The 19,153-nt window shown below is 39.4% G+C and overlaps 1 protein-coding gene across 1 annotated transcript in view; it reads left to right on the top strand.

Moving 5' to 3' along the window:
- Window positions 1–1,908: 1,908 nt before the first annotated feature.
- The window catches only part of LOC102031458 (dystrophin), a gene marked incomplete at its 3' end in the record, with an annotated part of 438,907 nt that continues 421,662 nt past the window's right edge, over window positions 1,909–19,153 (top strand). Inside the window, exon 1 of the mRNA XM_005424869.2 lies at window positions 1,909–2,149. Within this exon, the coding sequence (XP_005424926.1) occupies window positions 2,107–2,149 (43 nt within the window). The remainder of the gene's footprint in view (window positions 2,150–19,153) is intronic.

Genomic DNA, 19,153 nt, shown 5'->3' with positions numbered 1-19,153 from the left:
CCCTCCTATGAATGAAGCAGATGTTCACTTGAGGCCACCATGGTTTTGAACTCCCCCAGTGTAAAGAGAGGAAGCAAATATGGATTTCCTGCATGTGGAGGATTGTTAAATATGTAAGTTATTGCAAATATTGCCACTAGACACTTCTTTGGGCTATTTTTTTAGAAGAAAATGCTGAGTAGCACTGCATTTCTTGAAAAACTTGATCCAAATATGCTCTGGTGGTCTCAAAGCCATTGTCAGAGAGGGTGAATAATCCACAGGAATTTTTGTGGATTGCAACTAAAGCTGGGTGTAAAACAGACCACAGGTCCCTGTTGAGAGTAAGGCCTTGCGATCAAATTTAGAAACAGAGATTTATGCTCCTGAAAGTTTTAGAGTAAAGGTTTGTCACCTTGAAATGAAGATAAGCCAGGAGGATCACAGTTCTGCTATCATTTTCCTTCAAGGTAACTTTCACTTTTAGCCTTTAAATACGTTACTGGGCCTCAGTTACTGACAGCATGTGCTGTTAAGGGTGACTTTAGGTATTTTAAAACAAAGAAATTGCACAATAAGCAGTTCCTTTCCTGGGTTTTCTCAGTCTCCTTCTCCCTCAAATAATCAAAATGCTGCTGCTGTTACAGTGTGCTCTGTTCTGCTTCAGATTATTTTCTACATCAGTTCATGACTTGCAGTTCCTGTGGGCTGCAAATTAATCCTTAGCAGTCTCTTGGAGTGTACTGTACATCCAGGTTCTTCAGTGTATTAATTTGACTATCAGTGTAGAAAATGCCAGTGGCTGTAAGGTTATATTACACACTTCATTTTTGTGTTTATTTTTCTGTATAATCCAGGAAATTACTTATAAACTTATAATCAGCATGACTGGACACATTAAGCTTTAAAACTGAAAAATACCACTTTTCAGGTTTTTAAGGATAGATTTAAAAAAAATGGGCAGCATAAGAGTGTTTCTTTAAATGACTTTTCAAATGAAACCATTTACATGATTTAATGTGGCCTGTCTCTAAAGGCTGTACATACTGTACAAAGTACATATTGCAGAAAGCAGCCTTATAAAAATCTGAGTTTGGGTGAAGGATGCTGCAGTCCTTTTCCCAAGTATTGTGTGGATGTCTCTTTTTCCTTCCTGTGCAAACCAAAGAGGCCTGGCACTGAGTGCAGGGGGAGAGCTTCAGCCCAGGCCCCACCTGTTTGGGATTTGGGACAGAAGGGGTGTTCCCACTGTTAGGAAGAGAAATAGATAGACAGCTTGTGTGCACTCCTTCCTCTGCCTCCTCTGCAGCTCCTGGGCTGTGTACAGCATTAGTACTGCGTGGTTTTGGTGGGAGTGGAAAAGGTCAGTTGTAAGTCAATAGTCCTGGGGTTTTTTGTGGGATTTTTTTTTTTTTTCTGTTTAAGCAGCTACTGACTTACCACAACTGGTGTTAACATTTACACATTTAGTTTGGTGACAACACTATTTTAGGGTTTGTTTATTTTTCCCCTGCTCGGGACGGAGGTTGAAATCCCAAAAGTCAGGGAGGGTTGCTGCTCCTCTCCCAAAAAAGGAGGAACCTGTCCTGGGATGGGCCGGGGGTCATTTGCTGGGAAGGAAAGATTTGTTTCATAGGGCTCTCCAGGGAACTGTGCAAAGGGAGCATAAATATCTTCACCCCGCTTTGTAGCCCGAATGTTCCTTGGGAAGCTGCAACCCATAATTTAAATCCATTGCACATGCCACCCTGGAAGCAGAGCCTTATACGTCGAGTGCATGGGCTGTCCTATTATGGGAAATCAACTTTGTTTTGAAGGGGAAGCACAGAGAGCATTGCTTCTGCGCAGGTCCTGGAATTTGAAACATTTCGGGGCCTCCAAAGAGCCCTGGCATTAGTTCCCATGCCGGCTGGGTGAAGTGAGGATCCTGCCTGTCCCTGCCTCTCCTGCCCGTCCCAGCCCGGGCTCCGCTGCCCTGGGCTCCTCTCTCTGCGGGGACACAGCTGGCCCTAAGCAGGGACAAGCCTAATCCAGCTAAAAGCTACTGGAGCAGCAAAGTTGGGATACACTTAGCCAAGAAATATTCCGCTGTTGTTTTCTTTTTCCTCTGTTTTGTGGAGAGATTTCATGTCTGCTCACATGCTTTGGTATGAGGAAGTGGAAGATGATTGTAAGTATGAACAGACTGACATAATTTATCACAATATTCACTTTGACAGAGCAGTGTAGTGCTGCACAGCCCACTAACAGCATGCATTTTTAAATGTTTGTTTTTCCAAGTCTAAAGGAGGAGAGCACCTGAGGGGAAAAATAAAGTGATGGGTTTTTTTGTCTCTAATAGGGGGCTAATATCCTTTACATTATGTATAAAATAAGTCATCCTGAAACAGTACCCAGCTCTCCTTTGAAGAAAAATAACACATTTCTTTCTGAAGTTCAACAGTTATTAAAACATGGGGTTAAAAAAGAGAGAATTGAGGTGACACACCAATACACTTGAAAAAAATAGCGTCATTATTCTAATAATTTGGCAACACATCAAAGGAGTGATCAGTTTCTTTGAACTTTAATGGCATATGCAGTTTCATTGCCTAATATTAACTTACAGAGTAAGAGAGCTCTTCTCTGGTTGCTGAACTGTCTGGTATCAGCTGAATGAGGGGGTGTCAGTTCAGTTCAGAGCGAGCAGCAGCTGAGCTCTCCCAGAAAAAAAACAAAAACCCAAAAAGACCCAGGCATCTTTTCCAGACTTGCACTTGTTTGTTGGTATAAAACAAACCCCTATGTGCAATATGAAGAGAAACAGAGGATGCCAAGAACAGGAGACTGAGGAGAGCCAAGAATGAAAGAATGACAGAGAGTTTTAAAATTCATCCACCATGCTCCCAGATGATCTTTCTTCTTCCTCCCCCACCCAGGCTCTCAGAACAGATTGTGCCAGTGAAAAAATAAGTGTCAGTGTTGTCTGGACATAATCTGTGGTCTCTGCCCCCTGTTTTATAATGTATTTTGGCTCTTACACTTTCAGCTTAGTCCTGTGAGATAGAATTTCTGTTTTTCTCTATTTTCTGATCATAAAAGGCAGGGAAATACAGACATGTTGTTATTTATCTCCTTTGCATATAATGGACTGTGTGGTCCATGTGATGAAGACAGTCTCAAAATAAGATTAATTTTTTTTATGTTTGACAAGAAGGAAACTTAAAACAGAAAATTTCAAGGTGCAGGTGTGGTCTTATGCCACATTTGCTTTCCCTTTTTGCAAGATGAAGTCAAACATTATTTTTTTGCGCAATAAATAAAACTTGAATTAGCTATTAATTTTCCAGACAGTTTTGTACTGCTTGAAGAGCTCCTTCAGTGATAACATTTTTTTACTTATTGGACACAGTCTAGAAGTTCAAGTAAGATAGAACAAGGAGAGCAACATTACCACAAACTGAATAATTATGAGAAAGTTTTCTTAACTTCTGAAAAGGTTGGAGGTGCAGTTGGGCAGAAGAAATGTCTTGGGTTTCTCCTAAGAGGCTTTAGTCCTGACTCGCAAGAAGATTCTTTGGAGAGGAATAAGGAAAATTTGTTTTCTTTACTTTTCTATATACTCCCTTTCCAAGGGAAATCACAGTATCAGCCCAGATTTCTTTTCCTCAGCCTTGGGGAAGAGATAGTGCTGCAAGGAAAGTTGGGCAGGTGCTTGCTAAGTAAGGGGGAAATATATTTACTGCTTAGTTCAAAAGTTGTAATTTCACTCTGGAAATGTAGAAGATTAGTAGATGAAAGAAAGAAAAAAAAATAGTTGTGATAGAGGTTTTGTAAAATATGAATAGAAACCAGAGTTCATCTAGCAGATGAATAGCATTCATGACAAGAGCCATTAAATCACTTGCTAAATTATGTTATGTAAGTCTGTCCATATCTAAAATGAAAGGGTGATGTCCTAGCACTTTTTGGGAGTTATTTAGCTGAATGGATTTCCTCAGCTGTATCCTCACTCTTTTGAAGAGCATGACATTTTTCTTTATATAATTTTCTATAATATTTTCAAGGGGGTTTTAATAGCTTTATTTCAATAAAAATGGAAAAACATGTATCTGCACTTTGTGACAAGTTGTGCCCAAAATAATGTTCCCAAATTTGTCCTCTGCCTTCATTCAGGACATGTCACATCCCTTACTTGTTGTCTTTGCTTCTTTTGCTTTTCTTTCCATATTGGATGAAAACTTTTTGCTTTTAAGGGTGACAGTGGTCACTTACACCTTTGTATTGTTTTTAAGTCCATCCTTTCTCTTTTCTTGTTGGCCCCTCTTCAACCCTTCATCCACCTCTTCACTCACCCCTTCCCTTTTGTGTTCTGTTCTCCCCTGTGCCACAGCAGTAAAGATGGGTTCTTCATTCCCTGACTCGTCTCACTTTAGCTGAGAATGACCTTTGTGAAATACAAAGGTATTTATTCATTGCCCAAGGGCTTTGCTTTCTTTCCTGAGCTGTTCAGTGTTTACTTCTTCCTGAGTCAGACTGGAAACTCCTTGGGGCAGCTGCTGTCTCTTCCTCAATTTCTGCAAAGTCTTTGAAAATGACACCTAAATAATAAAGTGGCAGGGAAATGAGATATCATAAATTTCATTTTGTTTTAATTAAGATGAGATTACTGGGAACTTCATTTCAGAAGTCAGTCTCCCTAGGGGATTCAGTATCATATGCTGTATTTCTTCCTTCTAGCAGATATAATCCTCTTTCTGTGTCCTTATTTTGACATGGAACCAAATTCTGCTTGCAGTCACACACAGGCATCCTCTTTCTCTGCTTGGATTTGCACAAAGTAGTGACTAAAAATAGAATTAATCATCCAGCATGGAAAAGAAATTAATCCTGCCTGAAAGTCGGTGGCCACAAGAGGTCTCCTTGAGGATGCCATGGATGTTCCTCAGCCGGAGTCCATCCAGGTTCACACCTCAGTTCAGATATTTCTGAAGTGAATTCCCAGATGCCCGGTTCCCTGATGTGCAGCAGTGCCCAACCCAGGGATGTGCCCTGCATCCCTTTTGGAGGAGGCTGACTCAAAGCCAGGCTCTGGGTCTGGCTGGTGGGCACTGACTCACAGTGGGTGTGTGGGGCACCAGGGTGACACTGGAGCTCCTCCAGAAGGAGCCCTGTGACACACACACACCTTGCAGGGGAATGCTGGCCTGGCAGGCTCCTCCTGATGGGCCACATGATCTTCTGTGGCCCAAGACAGCCCGGGGAGATGGGAGGGGCATGGCAGCAAACTTCTTTGGATCTCGGTTGTAAGGAGAGAACTTCTTGGAAAGTCACACCCTACCTAGTGCAGGAGGGTTCTTCCTCACCCTCTGTCTGCTCCCTCAGCCCTGGTCCTCTGGCTGCCCATAGGAATCACAGCTGCCCAAAGATCCCTCCAAAACAATTATTGATTTAATTATGTGTATTCAAAGAATGGGAGTCTAAGAGCATGCTGCATTCTATGAAAATATAAACTTTTTTAAAAGGAAACAAGTCAATTATTTTACTAATCAAATAGTTGCTGATAAGATCACGTTTTTTATTACTGAAAAGATACAATATTTGTAGAAATAGGTTAACCATTTGACTAATAACACATTATTGACAAATATTTGAACAATGTGAAATTATTCAAACCAAATTGTCCAGGGGGTTAAGTGTTTTTAAATGATCTCCAGAGGAAACAGGATTAGACTCATATATTTTTGTCATGGATTACTGTGAGACAAAATCACGTTGAATGGTATTTTAAACCAAGCAGCCTCAATTTGAAAGAGCTGACTTGTTGATTTTCACAGTACATTTTCAATTAAATGTTACCCCAAAGCTTAATTATCATTTAGGAGGATAACCATTGTACTGTGTTATAGCTAACTGCTGGATAAAGACTTCTCAATAAATTTAGTGGAACTTTGTGGCATCACATTGCCGTTGCAGGAGATGCGCTTGTGGTAATACTGTATCACTGCCAGGGGAAGCAAAATGACATTGGGAATTTTAAATACTTGTGCCTTATCAAAGACTGAGCTTTGTGGAAAGCAGGAATAATGGTTAATGGAGTGTGGCTTTCCAGAACATCTTGCCAACTGTTCTGCACCAAGGAACAAGATCCTTCATCTTCCCAGAAAAACACGTGGAGCAGAGGAGTTGTTTGGGTTCAGAGTACTCACTGCAGAGACCACAGAGACTTCCCTTCTAGGTTACTTACCACATGTGCAACAAGTCAGAACATTTTTAATTATGTGCTTTGAAGGACAGATAAGCTGCATTTTAACAAAGTCATAAACTTTCTTGGTTCTTCTTGCAAGCCGTATTATGGGATAATATTTAGAGCGTGAGGCTGATGCTATTTGAGAGATTTTCTGGTCCTTTCTCTAATTCTGTATTTTTTAAATATCCAAATCTATCTGTTGTGGGTTTTTTTTTTAGTTGTATGCAGTCTTTATTCTGAAGAGCAAATATAGTTTTTAAATATTATGAGAATGTGTAGAAGAAATAGTATTATGTGAGCAGAAGCATATGTTCTTGTAATTTTGGATATGTTCATACAAGATAACAGTTAACATGCCAGAATTATACTTAATTTCTTTCTTGAAGAATTTTTAAAGGATTGTTATCTTCAGCAGAAAGAAAGTAGCATAATTTCAATGATAATAAAATAAGAATATACAGTTTTAAAAGTTTCCTCAAAGAAACCATTACAGAAGTATGTTAGTCCTAAGGGTGATTTTTTTTCCCCTAGAGTAGTTTGCTATGAAGTAACATAATCATTTGAGGGTTCCTTAAAAAAGAAAAAAACAGCTTAAAAAAACTTCAGTGTGTAGAAATGACCTAAATGTTGATCCAGAATATCACATTTTGCTTAGCTTGCCTTTGCTAAAATCTTTGACAAGAACTCTGGGGATATAGAGGTGAGAATGAGAGAGAAAATGAGTTTTAGTCAGGTTAATCAAACCTTCTGTGCCTGTTTCTTTAAACCAGTTCATTCCTCTGGATGTCAAAAAAGTGTGAGAAAACTCTGGGTCTCTTGGCCTTCAGAGTGTCCCAGTAAAAACAGAAATGCCAGCATCTGATATTTTTAATATAAACTTGGAAAGAAGAAGGGCAGATAATGCACACTGGATGAGGTATACAGCATTGTTCAGCTGGACGCACAATAACCTGTATTTTTTATAAAGTGTGAAAGTTCTTATCCCATGTGAGAAATCAGCTACACTGGGTGCAGGAGCATGGCCATGAGCATGGGATGCCTGCAGGGGAGCCTCCCTGTCCCACCACCTCGGGGCTTGCCATGTTCTGAAATTAGTGCCTGCCTACGTGGCAGAGCATCTGCGTGCCTGCACGCTGGTTTGTACAGGAAATTATCCCCAGGTAAGGCTTTTAATTCTCTGTAGCACAGGGAATTGAGGGAATTTAAAGGGTGATTGGAATTTGACATTTCTGTTTTTTTTACTCTGAAAGATACTTTGATTAAAGTGTTGAAAAGCCCAGCTAATGGCGGTGTTGCTGCTGCTTCAGATATACAGAGTATGAAATTTGAAGGCAAGCCAAATCACAATGAAACAGAATAATGATGTCCTTGGTTTATTTTTCACTTGGTACATTCAGGTTTTGATTGGATTGTGAGTGAGGCAACAGTTTTCTCTCCCAGAAATCACTGCTAGTCCTTGGAGGTTTGCAGCCTGTTGTCAAAGCAGAAGCGTTTCCCTGTGAAGGTCATGGACTGCAGTGGCTGGAGAAAACCAAGGGCTGGGAGGGAAGCAAAGGAAAGAAAGAAAGAAAGGATTTATTTATTGGTCCTAACCAGGTACAGGCTCCTCATAAGAAACATTTCTGCAGTGAAATCTATTACTGCTTTGACACAGCTCGCACTCCGCTGATGGTGTGTGTATCAAAGAAGTTGTTTAGAAATCTGAGGTCTCTGTTCATCTGTCCTCCTCTCTCCTAAGCCTCTCTGTGCTCATCACACACAAATGGTTCAATATCCTTCACCTTGTTGATTCAGTGTTGGTTCCCCCCCACCCCAGCATTTTAAAGTTGACTGTTCATGAAGTATTTCACTCTGAACAAACCTCAAAGCTACCTAGCTGTTGCTGAGCTCGGAGAAAATCAATGCAAGCGCTGTATTTTCTAATACATTAATAACATTAAGTAGCTAGCAGTGTTGGAGGTGTTAAAGAGCACCTTGTGAAGTTACTGGGTGGTGGATTGTCTGTGACATGTTCTGATGTAAATGTTTGATGCTGTTGATAGAAATAACTGGGAGTGTTTGTGTCCATTTCTTTGACACAGGGAAAATGCTGTAAGACATAAAGCTATCCTGTCACATTCCTGGGCTTAGAAAGTAGGAGTCCCCAGCCCTCCCTGGCTGTCTAACTCATTCCAGAGCTGATCAACTAATAAGAATGGAAAACATAAGCAAGTCTGTTTGGGCTGGGGGGACCAAGAGGGACAGAGGCTCTCCTTGCTGCAGAGAGATCCAGGTGGGAGTAGCAAAGACAATCCTGCTTTAATTAATGAGGGCACCTGCTCGTCAAAATGAAGGAGAAGAGGAAAGTTACAAACCTGCGGTGGACTTGTAGACATGATGTGTACAGGCTTACTAACTCAAAAAACTCAGTTTAGTGGTTTTTTGTGCTGCTTTTGGTGAAGATTTTAAGAAACTCCAAATTATTTTGCACCGGATTTCAGGAATACAGCAGTATTTCTTTTATTCATTTTACTTTATTTACTGTTGACCTTTTCTTATCATGGGGTTTAGTACATATTTTATTCCCTGCCCCACCCTTCCAAGTCCTGCCAACGACTCTGGAAATAGAGATCAGTATATTTTTACACCAAAATCTAAGATCACATTTATAAATGCCTGGTTGGATGATGGTTACTCACACTCCAAAAATGTAGAAGATCCAGATTAAAATGTTTGCTCTGCTTATACTCTGTTTACAGAGGAGGAAGTTTTGGTAGCATTGGATGTTGAATGGAAACCAAAGGTGAAGCCAAGTAACTTTTCACAAAAACGAATTCTTGTTTTCTCGCCAAAACATGAGAACAGTTCCTTTTATAGTAGTCTGTAAAGGACAAGCATGTTGTAGGCTTCATTCTGACCTTTCTGTTCTTCCTAATAATTAAATAAATCAGTTTTGAAAGCTCTAGAAAGAATTATGGAGGGAATTTAAAACTGTGAAATAAAAGGTGGATTCTAGGAGCAGATATCTAACAGTAGAATGTGTAACACTTATTGTAAACAAAAAACTTACTGTAAACAAATTTATATTTATAAATAAAAGAAATCATCCTAAATCTGATTTTTTTTTTCTGTAACAGTTTGAAGTTCTATCATACCTGCATCCTTGCCTACAGGATGTCTCAGTGACACTAGCATAGATCTGAAAAAGGTGCTTGCATCAAGATGTTTTCTTATATAAGTAGAACTTGTACTTAGTTATATCAAATTCCTCTATTAGGAGTAAAAGCTATCCTCAGTGAAGTGGTGTTTCTGTCCCAGTTACCTGACTGATGTAAAGCTTCAGAGAATGTAAGTTGGGGCACATTTTTGCCTTGGGAAAGGAAATCTATTGGATTATGTTGTCCATCTCTATTTCCTGTTCAAAACAAGGCATGTTTTTACAGAATCAATTCAGAATTACTGCTGGGTTTAGCACAGTTGCTAACTTAATAATGTTTTTCAACTGTTACAGCTAAAAACCATAATTGGAAACATTTTATGTTTCTTTTGAAAGAAACTGAATGACAGTAACATTCACCCTTTCATCTTGTAAGGACAAACCTATTTTTCTTAGGGAATAGTAGCTGAATTGTGAAGCCCAAACTCTTTCTACGAATACTGTTGTCAGCTCTCTTATTTTCTCTTTAGTCCTTTTGCTGTTTTTCCATTTCTCTGAGTCATCCACATCCATTGCTGTACTGCTTTAGCTACTTTAAATAAGCCCTTTCCTCCCCCAATAAGGCTTGCTAATTATTGAGTGTTATCTTAAGCTGATTTAACAGTCATTTTGCCAACTCTTCGCAGCTGCTGCTACTGCTGAATTGATTCATTTTGCACTTGACATGTTGCAGGCAAATGTGAAGCAAAGTTTACTTGACCAATAATCCTCCCCCTAACTGAAGGAAGGATGTGATTTGAACAAGGACTTGTTCAAAATGTGGACAGGTTTTATTTTTTCCCCTAAATCTGCCTACTGTAGCCACCAAGGTTATTTGCTTCTTATCTGTTAAATTCTTATCTAGAAAGTGAAAAATGTCTTAGCCCTAAATAGTAACCAAGGAATTCATTTTTTAACTCATGCAATAAGTCAATCTATGAAGGCTTTTTTTTGATGGATTATGAGTTCCTAAGAGGTGTTGTATCTGTCTTGGAGTGCTTCCAGAAACTGTTGCTCAGCCTATAAACTGATGATATTTCACAGACTCGCAGAGCAGCCAAGGCTGGAAGATGCCTCTGGAGATCATCTACTCTAATTACCTGCTCAGAGCAGGGTCAGTGAGAGCAGGTTGCTCAGGGTAATGTCAGCTTGGGTTTTAAATATCTCCAAGGATGGAGACTCCACAGCCTGTCCCAGCAGCTGACTGTGCTCACAAAAATCTGTTTTTCTTCTTAAGTATCTATGGAATTTCCTCTAAATTTCCATTTATGCCTGTGGTCTCTCATTCTGCCAGTGGGCACTGAAGAGAAGAGTCTGACTCTGTCTGCTCTGCTCCCTCCCATCAAAAGTTTAGTTACTGATAAAATTTAGTTGCTGATGAACCTTCACAGCTCCCAGCTGAGCAGTCCCAGTTTGCTCAGCCTTTGCTCATCTGCAAGGTGGTCCAATCACTTTGTCATTTCTTTGTGGCCCTTTAATGGACTCACTCCAGTGTGTCCATACTGGGCAGCCCAGCACTGGACTCAGGGTTCCAGTTTTGTCTGAGCAAGGTTCAGCAGAGAGGAAAAATCATCTCTCTTATCCTGCTGGAAACAGTCTGCCTGATGCAGCCCAGGATAACATTTGCCTTCCCTGCTGCCAGGGCACATTGCTGGCTCATGCCCAGCTTCGTGAACACCAGAACCATTTTTGGAAAGCTGTTTTCCAGCTGTTTGGTCTCCAGCTTCTTCTACTGGTTCATGCAGTGGTTCCTCCCTCTGTGCAGGACTTTGTGCTTCCCCTTCTTGAGCTGCACAAAGCTCCTGTCAGATTTCTGGACAGACATTTTACAACCGGCTCCAAACTTGAGCCCAGCAGTTCAGCTAGTTTTCAATACACCCCACTGGCCACTTAGTCTATTACTAAAGCTCCAAGCCAGGGTTTTTTAAATGAAAATGTTATAGGAGACAGTGTTAAAAGTCTTGCTGAAGTCAGGATAAATAGCATCAAGTGCTGTCCCCCTCCTCACTGAGCCAGTCACCTCTTCATGAAATGCTGTCAGGTTGGTCAGGCATTACTTTCCTTTGTAAAACCAGGCTGACTACACTCCTAGTCAGCTTCTTTTCTTCCCTTTCATATGTTAGGACTTGATTTCAAGGATGATTTGCAGGTTTTTCAGAGGATTTGTTTCATTGCTTTCCCAGATTACCCAAATATTCTTTGCTTTATTTGGAAATAAAAGCCATTTACTTTTTTGCCCTTCCTCCAGAGCCTCCCACAATCACAAAGGCCTCTCTCAAATAATTAATAGTCACCTTGCAGTGACTCTGACCAGCTCTTTCAGTGCTTTTGTCTGCCAGCAGCCTGTCTGACTAGTGTGGAAGGTGGCTTTAAAGAGAGATTTGGGATCTCTCATGTTCTGTTGATGCCAGGTTTTTGCAGGGTGTGCACACAAGAATCAAAACTGTCCATATTCGCCTGTGTGCCCATATTGTAAACTAGCTGCAAATCAATTTAGAGCTAGTCTTTCAGGATGTATTCATCTGAATTCCAGCTTATCAGAACATCCCTTTACTGGAAAACCCATCTAGATAAACTATTATATACTATGGAATGTCCATTGTTTTTTAAACTTATTCAAGTTAAAAACTACTTAAATATACGCAGCAAACACCTGCAGTAGTATCAGCATATTTCTGGAAGTTATTTAAAAATTAGAAGTTAGCAAACTGTCTAAGGTACTACTTTAATTTGATTCATATTCTGTGAAAATATGGTTATTATTTTGAAGACTTGCTGAAAATTTACTCTGAGTGCAAAAATTTTTAGAAAGCCTCAGAGACCTTTAGTTTATATAGATTTAAACATGCTGAGATTTTATTTTTGATGTCTTTAATGCAAAATCAGAGGAATAAAAGTAAGCCTTTTAAAATGGTTGTTGCCTTCCAAATGAATGCTGTTATTGAGTGTACAGTCAATGTGTCTCTTATGAAAGTACTGTGGTTGACTTTGCCACTTTAATGCTTTAGATGAACATAAATTCTGTTTGTTCCATCTTTCTCTGTATCTGCCTTATGTTTAGGTAATTTTTGTTATCATCTTCTGTTATTATAGCAACTTCAATATGCTTCCTGATTATTTTCTAGTAAGAAGAAACCATCAGTGTTTTTAATAACTAATAAGAGATGGTAGTTATTTTTCCAGGCTATATTTGTTTATGTCACCTGAGTTTAAGCCCTATTTTTAACGTTATTTTTATTTGTTAAAGTGTAGCAAAGAAAGAGTTAGCTGCTTTTTGAACTGTTCAGTAGCATATTCTGTGATTACATGAATGTGTAGCTCAGGTAACTGCTAAAATTTAGAATAAGACATTTGACGTGAGGTATTGGAAATATTTACTTATAATCAGAAGTCATTCAGTTCCATTCTAATGGGAAAGACCCCTAGCTGGGAACCTATTAGAAACCTGAGGACTCTTTTTGGAAACTTGTGCTCTTATATAAGAGCTTTACATTAAAACATAATATTTTTGAGCCAGAAAGAAAATGTATTGTGCATGTTACAGTTTCCAGGGTTCCCTAAGTCAATATCACTTCTTTGAAAGTTATATTCTGTTTCAGTTTTACATCACACAAATTTGCATCATCTCTATTTTGTTTTATTGGAATGCTTTGTGCTGTAACTTGCATCCACTGAAGCCTGTGTTTTGGTCTACAGCTAAACCCACAGCTGTGACCAGCCATGGGAAGTTACTTTTAGTTACTGATCCACTATTTCTTTCTCACACAGAAACAGCACAGCTCTCTGCAATTGCCTGAGTCCTTTGCCAAATACCAGACATTACATTTTACCTATGATGATTTCATTTTCTGTTTTCTACACAGTAAAAAATACCTGGATTTTTTTTTCCCAAGGATTTTTTTGTTTTAGTTTTGTTTTATTGTTGTGGGGTTGGTTTTTGGGGTTTTATGGTGTTTTTTTGGTTGTTTGTCTTGTTGTTTCACTGAGAATGTTCCTGGGGAGTTCTTGTACCTGAGTCTGGAATACTCTAGGAGTTTTTAATGTACTCTCTGTACCATATAGCCTGCAGTGTGCTGTGAAATATAAATGAACATGTCAGCAGTCTGCTTTGCAGATATGTAATACAATCAGTGGGTCTACAAGCATTAATTGGATATTAATTGCCAATGTGCTGTGCAAAATTCTGAGGCCCAGATGGGATTATGAATTTGTAATCACTGTAAACAAAAACCTGGTTAGTTTTTAGTCAATGAATTTGAATACTGAAATTAGGTTGGCAGAAGAGAGCAAGAATGTGATTTCTGTATGAAAAGAGAAGTTGTCATGGTGTAACCAGGGCTGCAATCATAGCTGAAAATGATCAAAGATGTTGCAAGAAAGAATCCTGGAGGTGAGTTTATGAAGCTTCAAGCACCTCATGTGATGGTAGTGACAGTTATTAGCTATTACAGCTGTTGTTGAAAGATCTAGTTATTCTAAGCATATCACACATGATCTGAGTGGAATGAATGTATAAATCGTTCTAATTATTATTGATATGGTATAACAGCTGAAAGTAGTATTTGTGGGAAATCGTATGCACACTTCAATTAAGCTATAATATAAATGCAATTTGAAATGTAACTGCAGATTAAGTGTAACACTCAAGCCTGACTTCATGCAGAGAAACCCTCTTATGGGGCCCTGACTGTTAACAGTATCATCATTTATAACAGACAAAATGTCAGCGCTGCAACCCAGTCAGAATTGCACCAGAAAATCAGTGAATCCCTTTGTTTCTGTGACTAATGTAGTCACTACCCCAGATTTCCTTAAGCACACAGCCTTCCTGCCTCAAGATTTCTTTATGGAGGCCAGGAGGACAGAGCTGGCTTTCAAAGCAATTCCAACACTAGCAGGGCAACTTGCACCTCCACTTTGTGGGGTTATTTATTCATACATTCATGTCTTCTCATATTTCCAACAAAAGAAATGCATTTATATATTTACAGAATATTTACAAGGTTTTGTTTTGATGATACAAATATCATAGTAATTGTAGCCTGCCTGAAGAATAGGGGATGTTGGGGACAGTAGGAACTGAAGAAAAAGCAGAATCAGGAAGGCTGTTTGAAGCTGCACCAGGATGTGAGGCAAAGGGAGAGAAGGAGTCATCCAGAGCACAGCCAGAGAGGTTTGGAGGAAAGACCTGAGATGCATGTCAGCTGCAGAGCTCTGCCATGATAATGCATGCCAGTGAAGAGTTTGCATGAGAATGTAAGGTGAAGAAAACCCTAAAGAGATACAAGCAGGAGTAGCAGATCTTGGAGTTCATTTTAGCTCTCTTTATGTCTCCTTTGGATCCTTGTGTCACCATGTCCTCACAGGCTGGTTGGCAGGTGGATTTGCAAGACTATGCTGCTGGAGTTACAGCTCTCACAGAAGGGAGTATGGTAACAAGGATGAGAAAGCACAGGTCTCTCACTCAGAGCCCTTTCTTGTTCTCCTCCCTGCCAGGTCTGCTGTATGTCGCTTCACCACGTCCCTTATAATCTAAATCATCTTGTTCTGTGTGTATAATAAACCACATGCTTGCCTGATGCAGTATGGTATAAATTACAGATTATGCACAAAATTGTGATGGGTTCAATTAATCACAGGCTAAGTTAATTTAGACCTCACACTGGAATATCTGTATTAAACATCAACTCAAGCTTCATTTATGGGCAGGAAGGACTTGTTATGGTCTTTTTTGTTGTCACTGAAGCTCAGTCTCCAGCACTGGTGCTCTTCCAGGTGCTGCCTTCAGGTCTCTGTGGGGTTGGACACATCCACCTCGAGCACCAGAGGCTGAAAACCACAGAAGGAAAGCTGCTGCTCAGATTGGGGCTGAGGCCAAAGCCTGACAGGCCCACACACTTCTGAAACAGAGATCTATTCACTAGAGGCTTGAGGGAGGGAGAAGGAATGTCTGAGTTGTGGGGCCAGGGCTGCTGGAGGTGCTTCAGGACTGCTCCCATTATCCATTGTTTGAATTGTATTGCCCATAAACTGCTTTGCCAACTGCAGGGCACTGGCCCTCTTTTGCCAATTGTTTTGTCATGATTGTCCTTTTGCCCTCCTCCTCCCACTTCCCTGTAAAAAATTAGATTAAATTTTTACGTATTTTGAATAAAAATGTTATGAGGCCTGCTATGGCTTGGCACAAAAAATGGGAAATGGACTGGGCTTGGTTGCCTTTGCCCACAGGTAATGGACTGCTGGTAAATGTCCTGCTAAGCCTTCCTTCTCTCTCTTTCTTTGTTGTCAGGAACTGCAGCTTTTGAAGTAGTAACATGGTTTACTGTGACTACTGATATTGAATCCCTCTCTTCCTTTTTCAGACAGCCTCCTCATTACTGCTGAGAAATGTCCCAGCAGTTACAATGCCAGTTTTGATCCCAAATCACCAGCATGATGCACTAATCCCTTCACTCTGTCTGAAAGGATCTTATTCCCTTTCTGCTTTCAAAAAACTAACACCACAAGAGAACAAAACAGAAAAAGATCCTCTCTGAAGGAGTCTTAGTCATCAGGCAAGGAACAGGAGTTACTCTTGATTTTATTTCCATAGTATTGATAATATTGCCTCTTGATCTGCTAAAATGACTGTTGTCACCTATATTACTTTACCTTTTATCTCATAAGAACATAAATCTCATTGTATGGCTCATTCTTTGAGCCAAGAAAAATAAGCGTTTCTCATAATGGGGTGGGAAGATCTGATGGCTCCTCAGTATTGGCTTTGCAGAGTTTCCAGTGTCTTCAGCTGTGAGCCAATTTTGTTTTACAGTAAATCTCTTCTCCCAGAATAATTCCTTAACTGACCATATAGATTTAATCTCCTTTTGATCCTTGACAAAAACTCCTATCACTTTTGCTTAGGGATCTTCAATTTCTTTTACTGTGTTTTTGGTGCTCATTTTTGCTATTTGCTTGGATACTGAAGAAACAGGTGATAGAGAAAAATAGAAATTTCTCCTGTGTACCTAATGCACATTCTCAAGTGTGAGAAGATATTAGGGAAAAAGTGCTTGTATTTCCCAGTGTTTTGAAAGCATTATATGGTGTATTTTCCTAGAGAAAGTGGGAAATTCAGTATGGCTTTCATATTTAATGTATACTACCTTTAGTGTTAAAATTCTATGAAGTATTTATAAGCTTACAAGCCTTTTTACTTGGCCATTTACTGTTAAACTTCATTGAGTGCAGCTTCTCTGGTTTATTCATATGCCTAAGCTGAGTACAACAGTCCTGTGTTCAAAGACTTTTGATAACAGCTTCGACTTAAATCACACTGTGGAGAGTGGCTGTGATGATTTTCCTTGTCTTGAAGCTTGTGGAGGAAGTGATCTCACTGCCTGTTCAAAATTGCTATTATTTGCCTCTCATTAGGTCCTTAAAACTGCACTGTGGTTCCTTTGTACTCTTGAGAGCCCACAAGTGTGGTGGGGACAAGATGTTGTGGGAATCTGCAAATTTACCCTTGGCTGATAATTTTTCATTTCAATGTTGCTGCTAGAGCATGAGGCTTACTGGCCTTTCCAGCCCACTGCAGGTTTGCCATGCCTTGAAGAACTGTTCACGCTCAGATCTTTAGAGATGACTTCTGGTGGCATCTCAGCCAACAAAGAAATTCTTTTTTTTCTTTCTCCTTGTTCTGTGCAATTCGATTCTGCAATATCCATGGTATATAATTTATTTTTGCCATTTTCCCTCTCACTAATCCATTTTCTATTATGTACTTTGATAGTATAGAGCATTCTGGATCTAAGATAAAAGCCCTTTTCCCTTCTTTCTAACTGCCCTACAAATGACTCAAGGTATTTGCACACTTAACAATCTTCCTGATTTACAACATCATACTTGCAGAAGATTTGCACTGATACTGTGTCTAGCTCAATCAGGAACTGATTCAAATATGCATTTGATAATCATGGATTCATCCTTTTCCTGTAAGCACAGAGAGGATTCATTCAAAATTTGAAGAGTGGTTTCAAGAACTTTGTCACAAATGTATTATTCTCAATATTGTATAAGCATGCTACTTAACTCAGTTTTTGTATAAGCATTCTACTTAACTCAGCTTAACTTTGCCTCTCATGGTTTCCCTGACCAATATTTGAGTCTATTTCAGGCACATTTAGAGAACTTAGGTAATTTCACACAGGTTTAAGAATATAATCTACTATGGACATATATATATATATATATTGTGTAAGAGAGAAATTATTTGAATATAGGATGCTCTCCTTTTACTAAAAACTAGTCCATAGTTAATTACAAATTGAGAAAGGCCTAAAATCTCATCATTAGAAAACTGCAGGGAACTGTACCGAGTGCAAAACTGTGTTCTGCCTAGTGATGAAAGTTAAAACTACTGTACTAAATAGCCATGAAAAGGGTATGAAGGGATCTAATTCCTGTCCAATAGACAGTGATGAAGAAAACTATATCAGACTTTTCTCAGGAGTGCACAGAGAAATGATAGAACAGGTTTTTGAAATTGAAATGTTGACAAGATACTGAGAATATTGGTTTTTACTATGGGTGTCATCAGTGAAGCAGAGGGGTTGTAGAATCTCCTCCTTTGGGAGGGTTCCAATCTCAATTGGACACATCCCTGAGCTTCTTGATCCAGCTCTGGAGGAGGCCCTGCTTTGAGAACAGTGTTGGACTAGATGGCCTTCCTTGCAGCCCAAGATATTCTGTAATATACCTTTGCTTTACAAAGAGTGTCCTAAGCATATTTAATTTAGAACAGAGTTATAGAACCACACATTTTCTAAAAAAAAAAAAATCCTACTGAAAACTTTAATTTGGAAGCTTTTATTTTATTTTATTTTATTGTTTGTTTGGTTTTTTTTGTTTGTTTGTTTTGGTTTTTTTTTTGGTTTTTTTTTTGTCTCAGCAACCTATGTGGTTTGCTCCTCAATATCTCCCTTGGGACTACTCTGTTAATTCCATTTTGTGTTTATTTTAGGGAGCCACCATTCTAGCTGGTTATTTCCTCAGTGTAAGTGTTCCAAATTGTTGTCCCCTGTAATCATTAGAACTGCTTTTCAATGATACATAAAGATAATAATAATAATTTCTGAACACAACGGTGTAATCAAGAATGAGCCTTGACAAGTTCAGATCTATTATTTCATGGCACGTAGGGCAGAAGGCTCTTTATTCTTCTTGTTCCACATAAATTCTGCTCAAAGCTCTGCATAGCTGTTTGTCTCAACCTGTGGGCACTGCTCAGAACTTTTCAAAATAGTTTCCACTGCACAGAAGTAAAACAGCTTTGACCTGGATTAACTGGAGCACAGACTCCGAATGAGCCAGATGGATCAACATTCCTGTTCGGCAGAAATGATAGTGACAGTGTTTTCCACAATAACCCAGCAGTTGCCTTGGTTTTCTCCTCAATGAAAGAAGCAATGTTAATCTTGGTCCATAATGGTTAAACAATGACTGCTGCAAGGCATTTCCTTTGTTAAAACCTTATTTTACATCATTTTGAATTTCCCAGTGAGGATCCAAAGCTGGAATGCTGAATGAGGTTTCTCCCTGTGACTGACTGGGGGCAATACCTGCCAGCTAGCTCTAAACTGGACACAAAGCATCTAAAGAAGAACACTGCCACATGACCCTTTGATGTAGGGGGGTGTAGAAGGTTTTATTTGGTTCACATCCCTTGTGCAGAAAGCAGGCAAAGGTCACAGAAACTGCTCCTGGGAGTGCATCAGGTAATCAGTTGTAGA

This window comes from Geospiza fortis, unplaced genomic scaffold (assembly GCF_000277835.1).
Source record: "Geospiza fortis unplaced genomic scaffold, GeoFor_1.0 scaffold20, whole genome shotgun sequence".
NCBI classification, from domain to species: domain Eukaryota; kingdom Metazoa; phylum Chordata; class Aves; order Passeriformes; family Thraupidae; genus Geospiza; species Geospiza fortis.
Note: the sequence above shows the minus strand (reverse complement) of the source record. Positions and strands in the feature narration are given on the sequence as shown.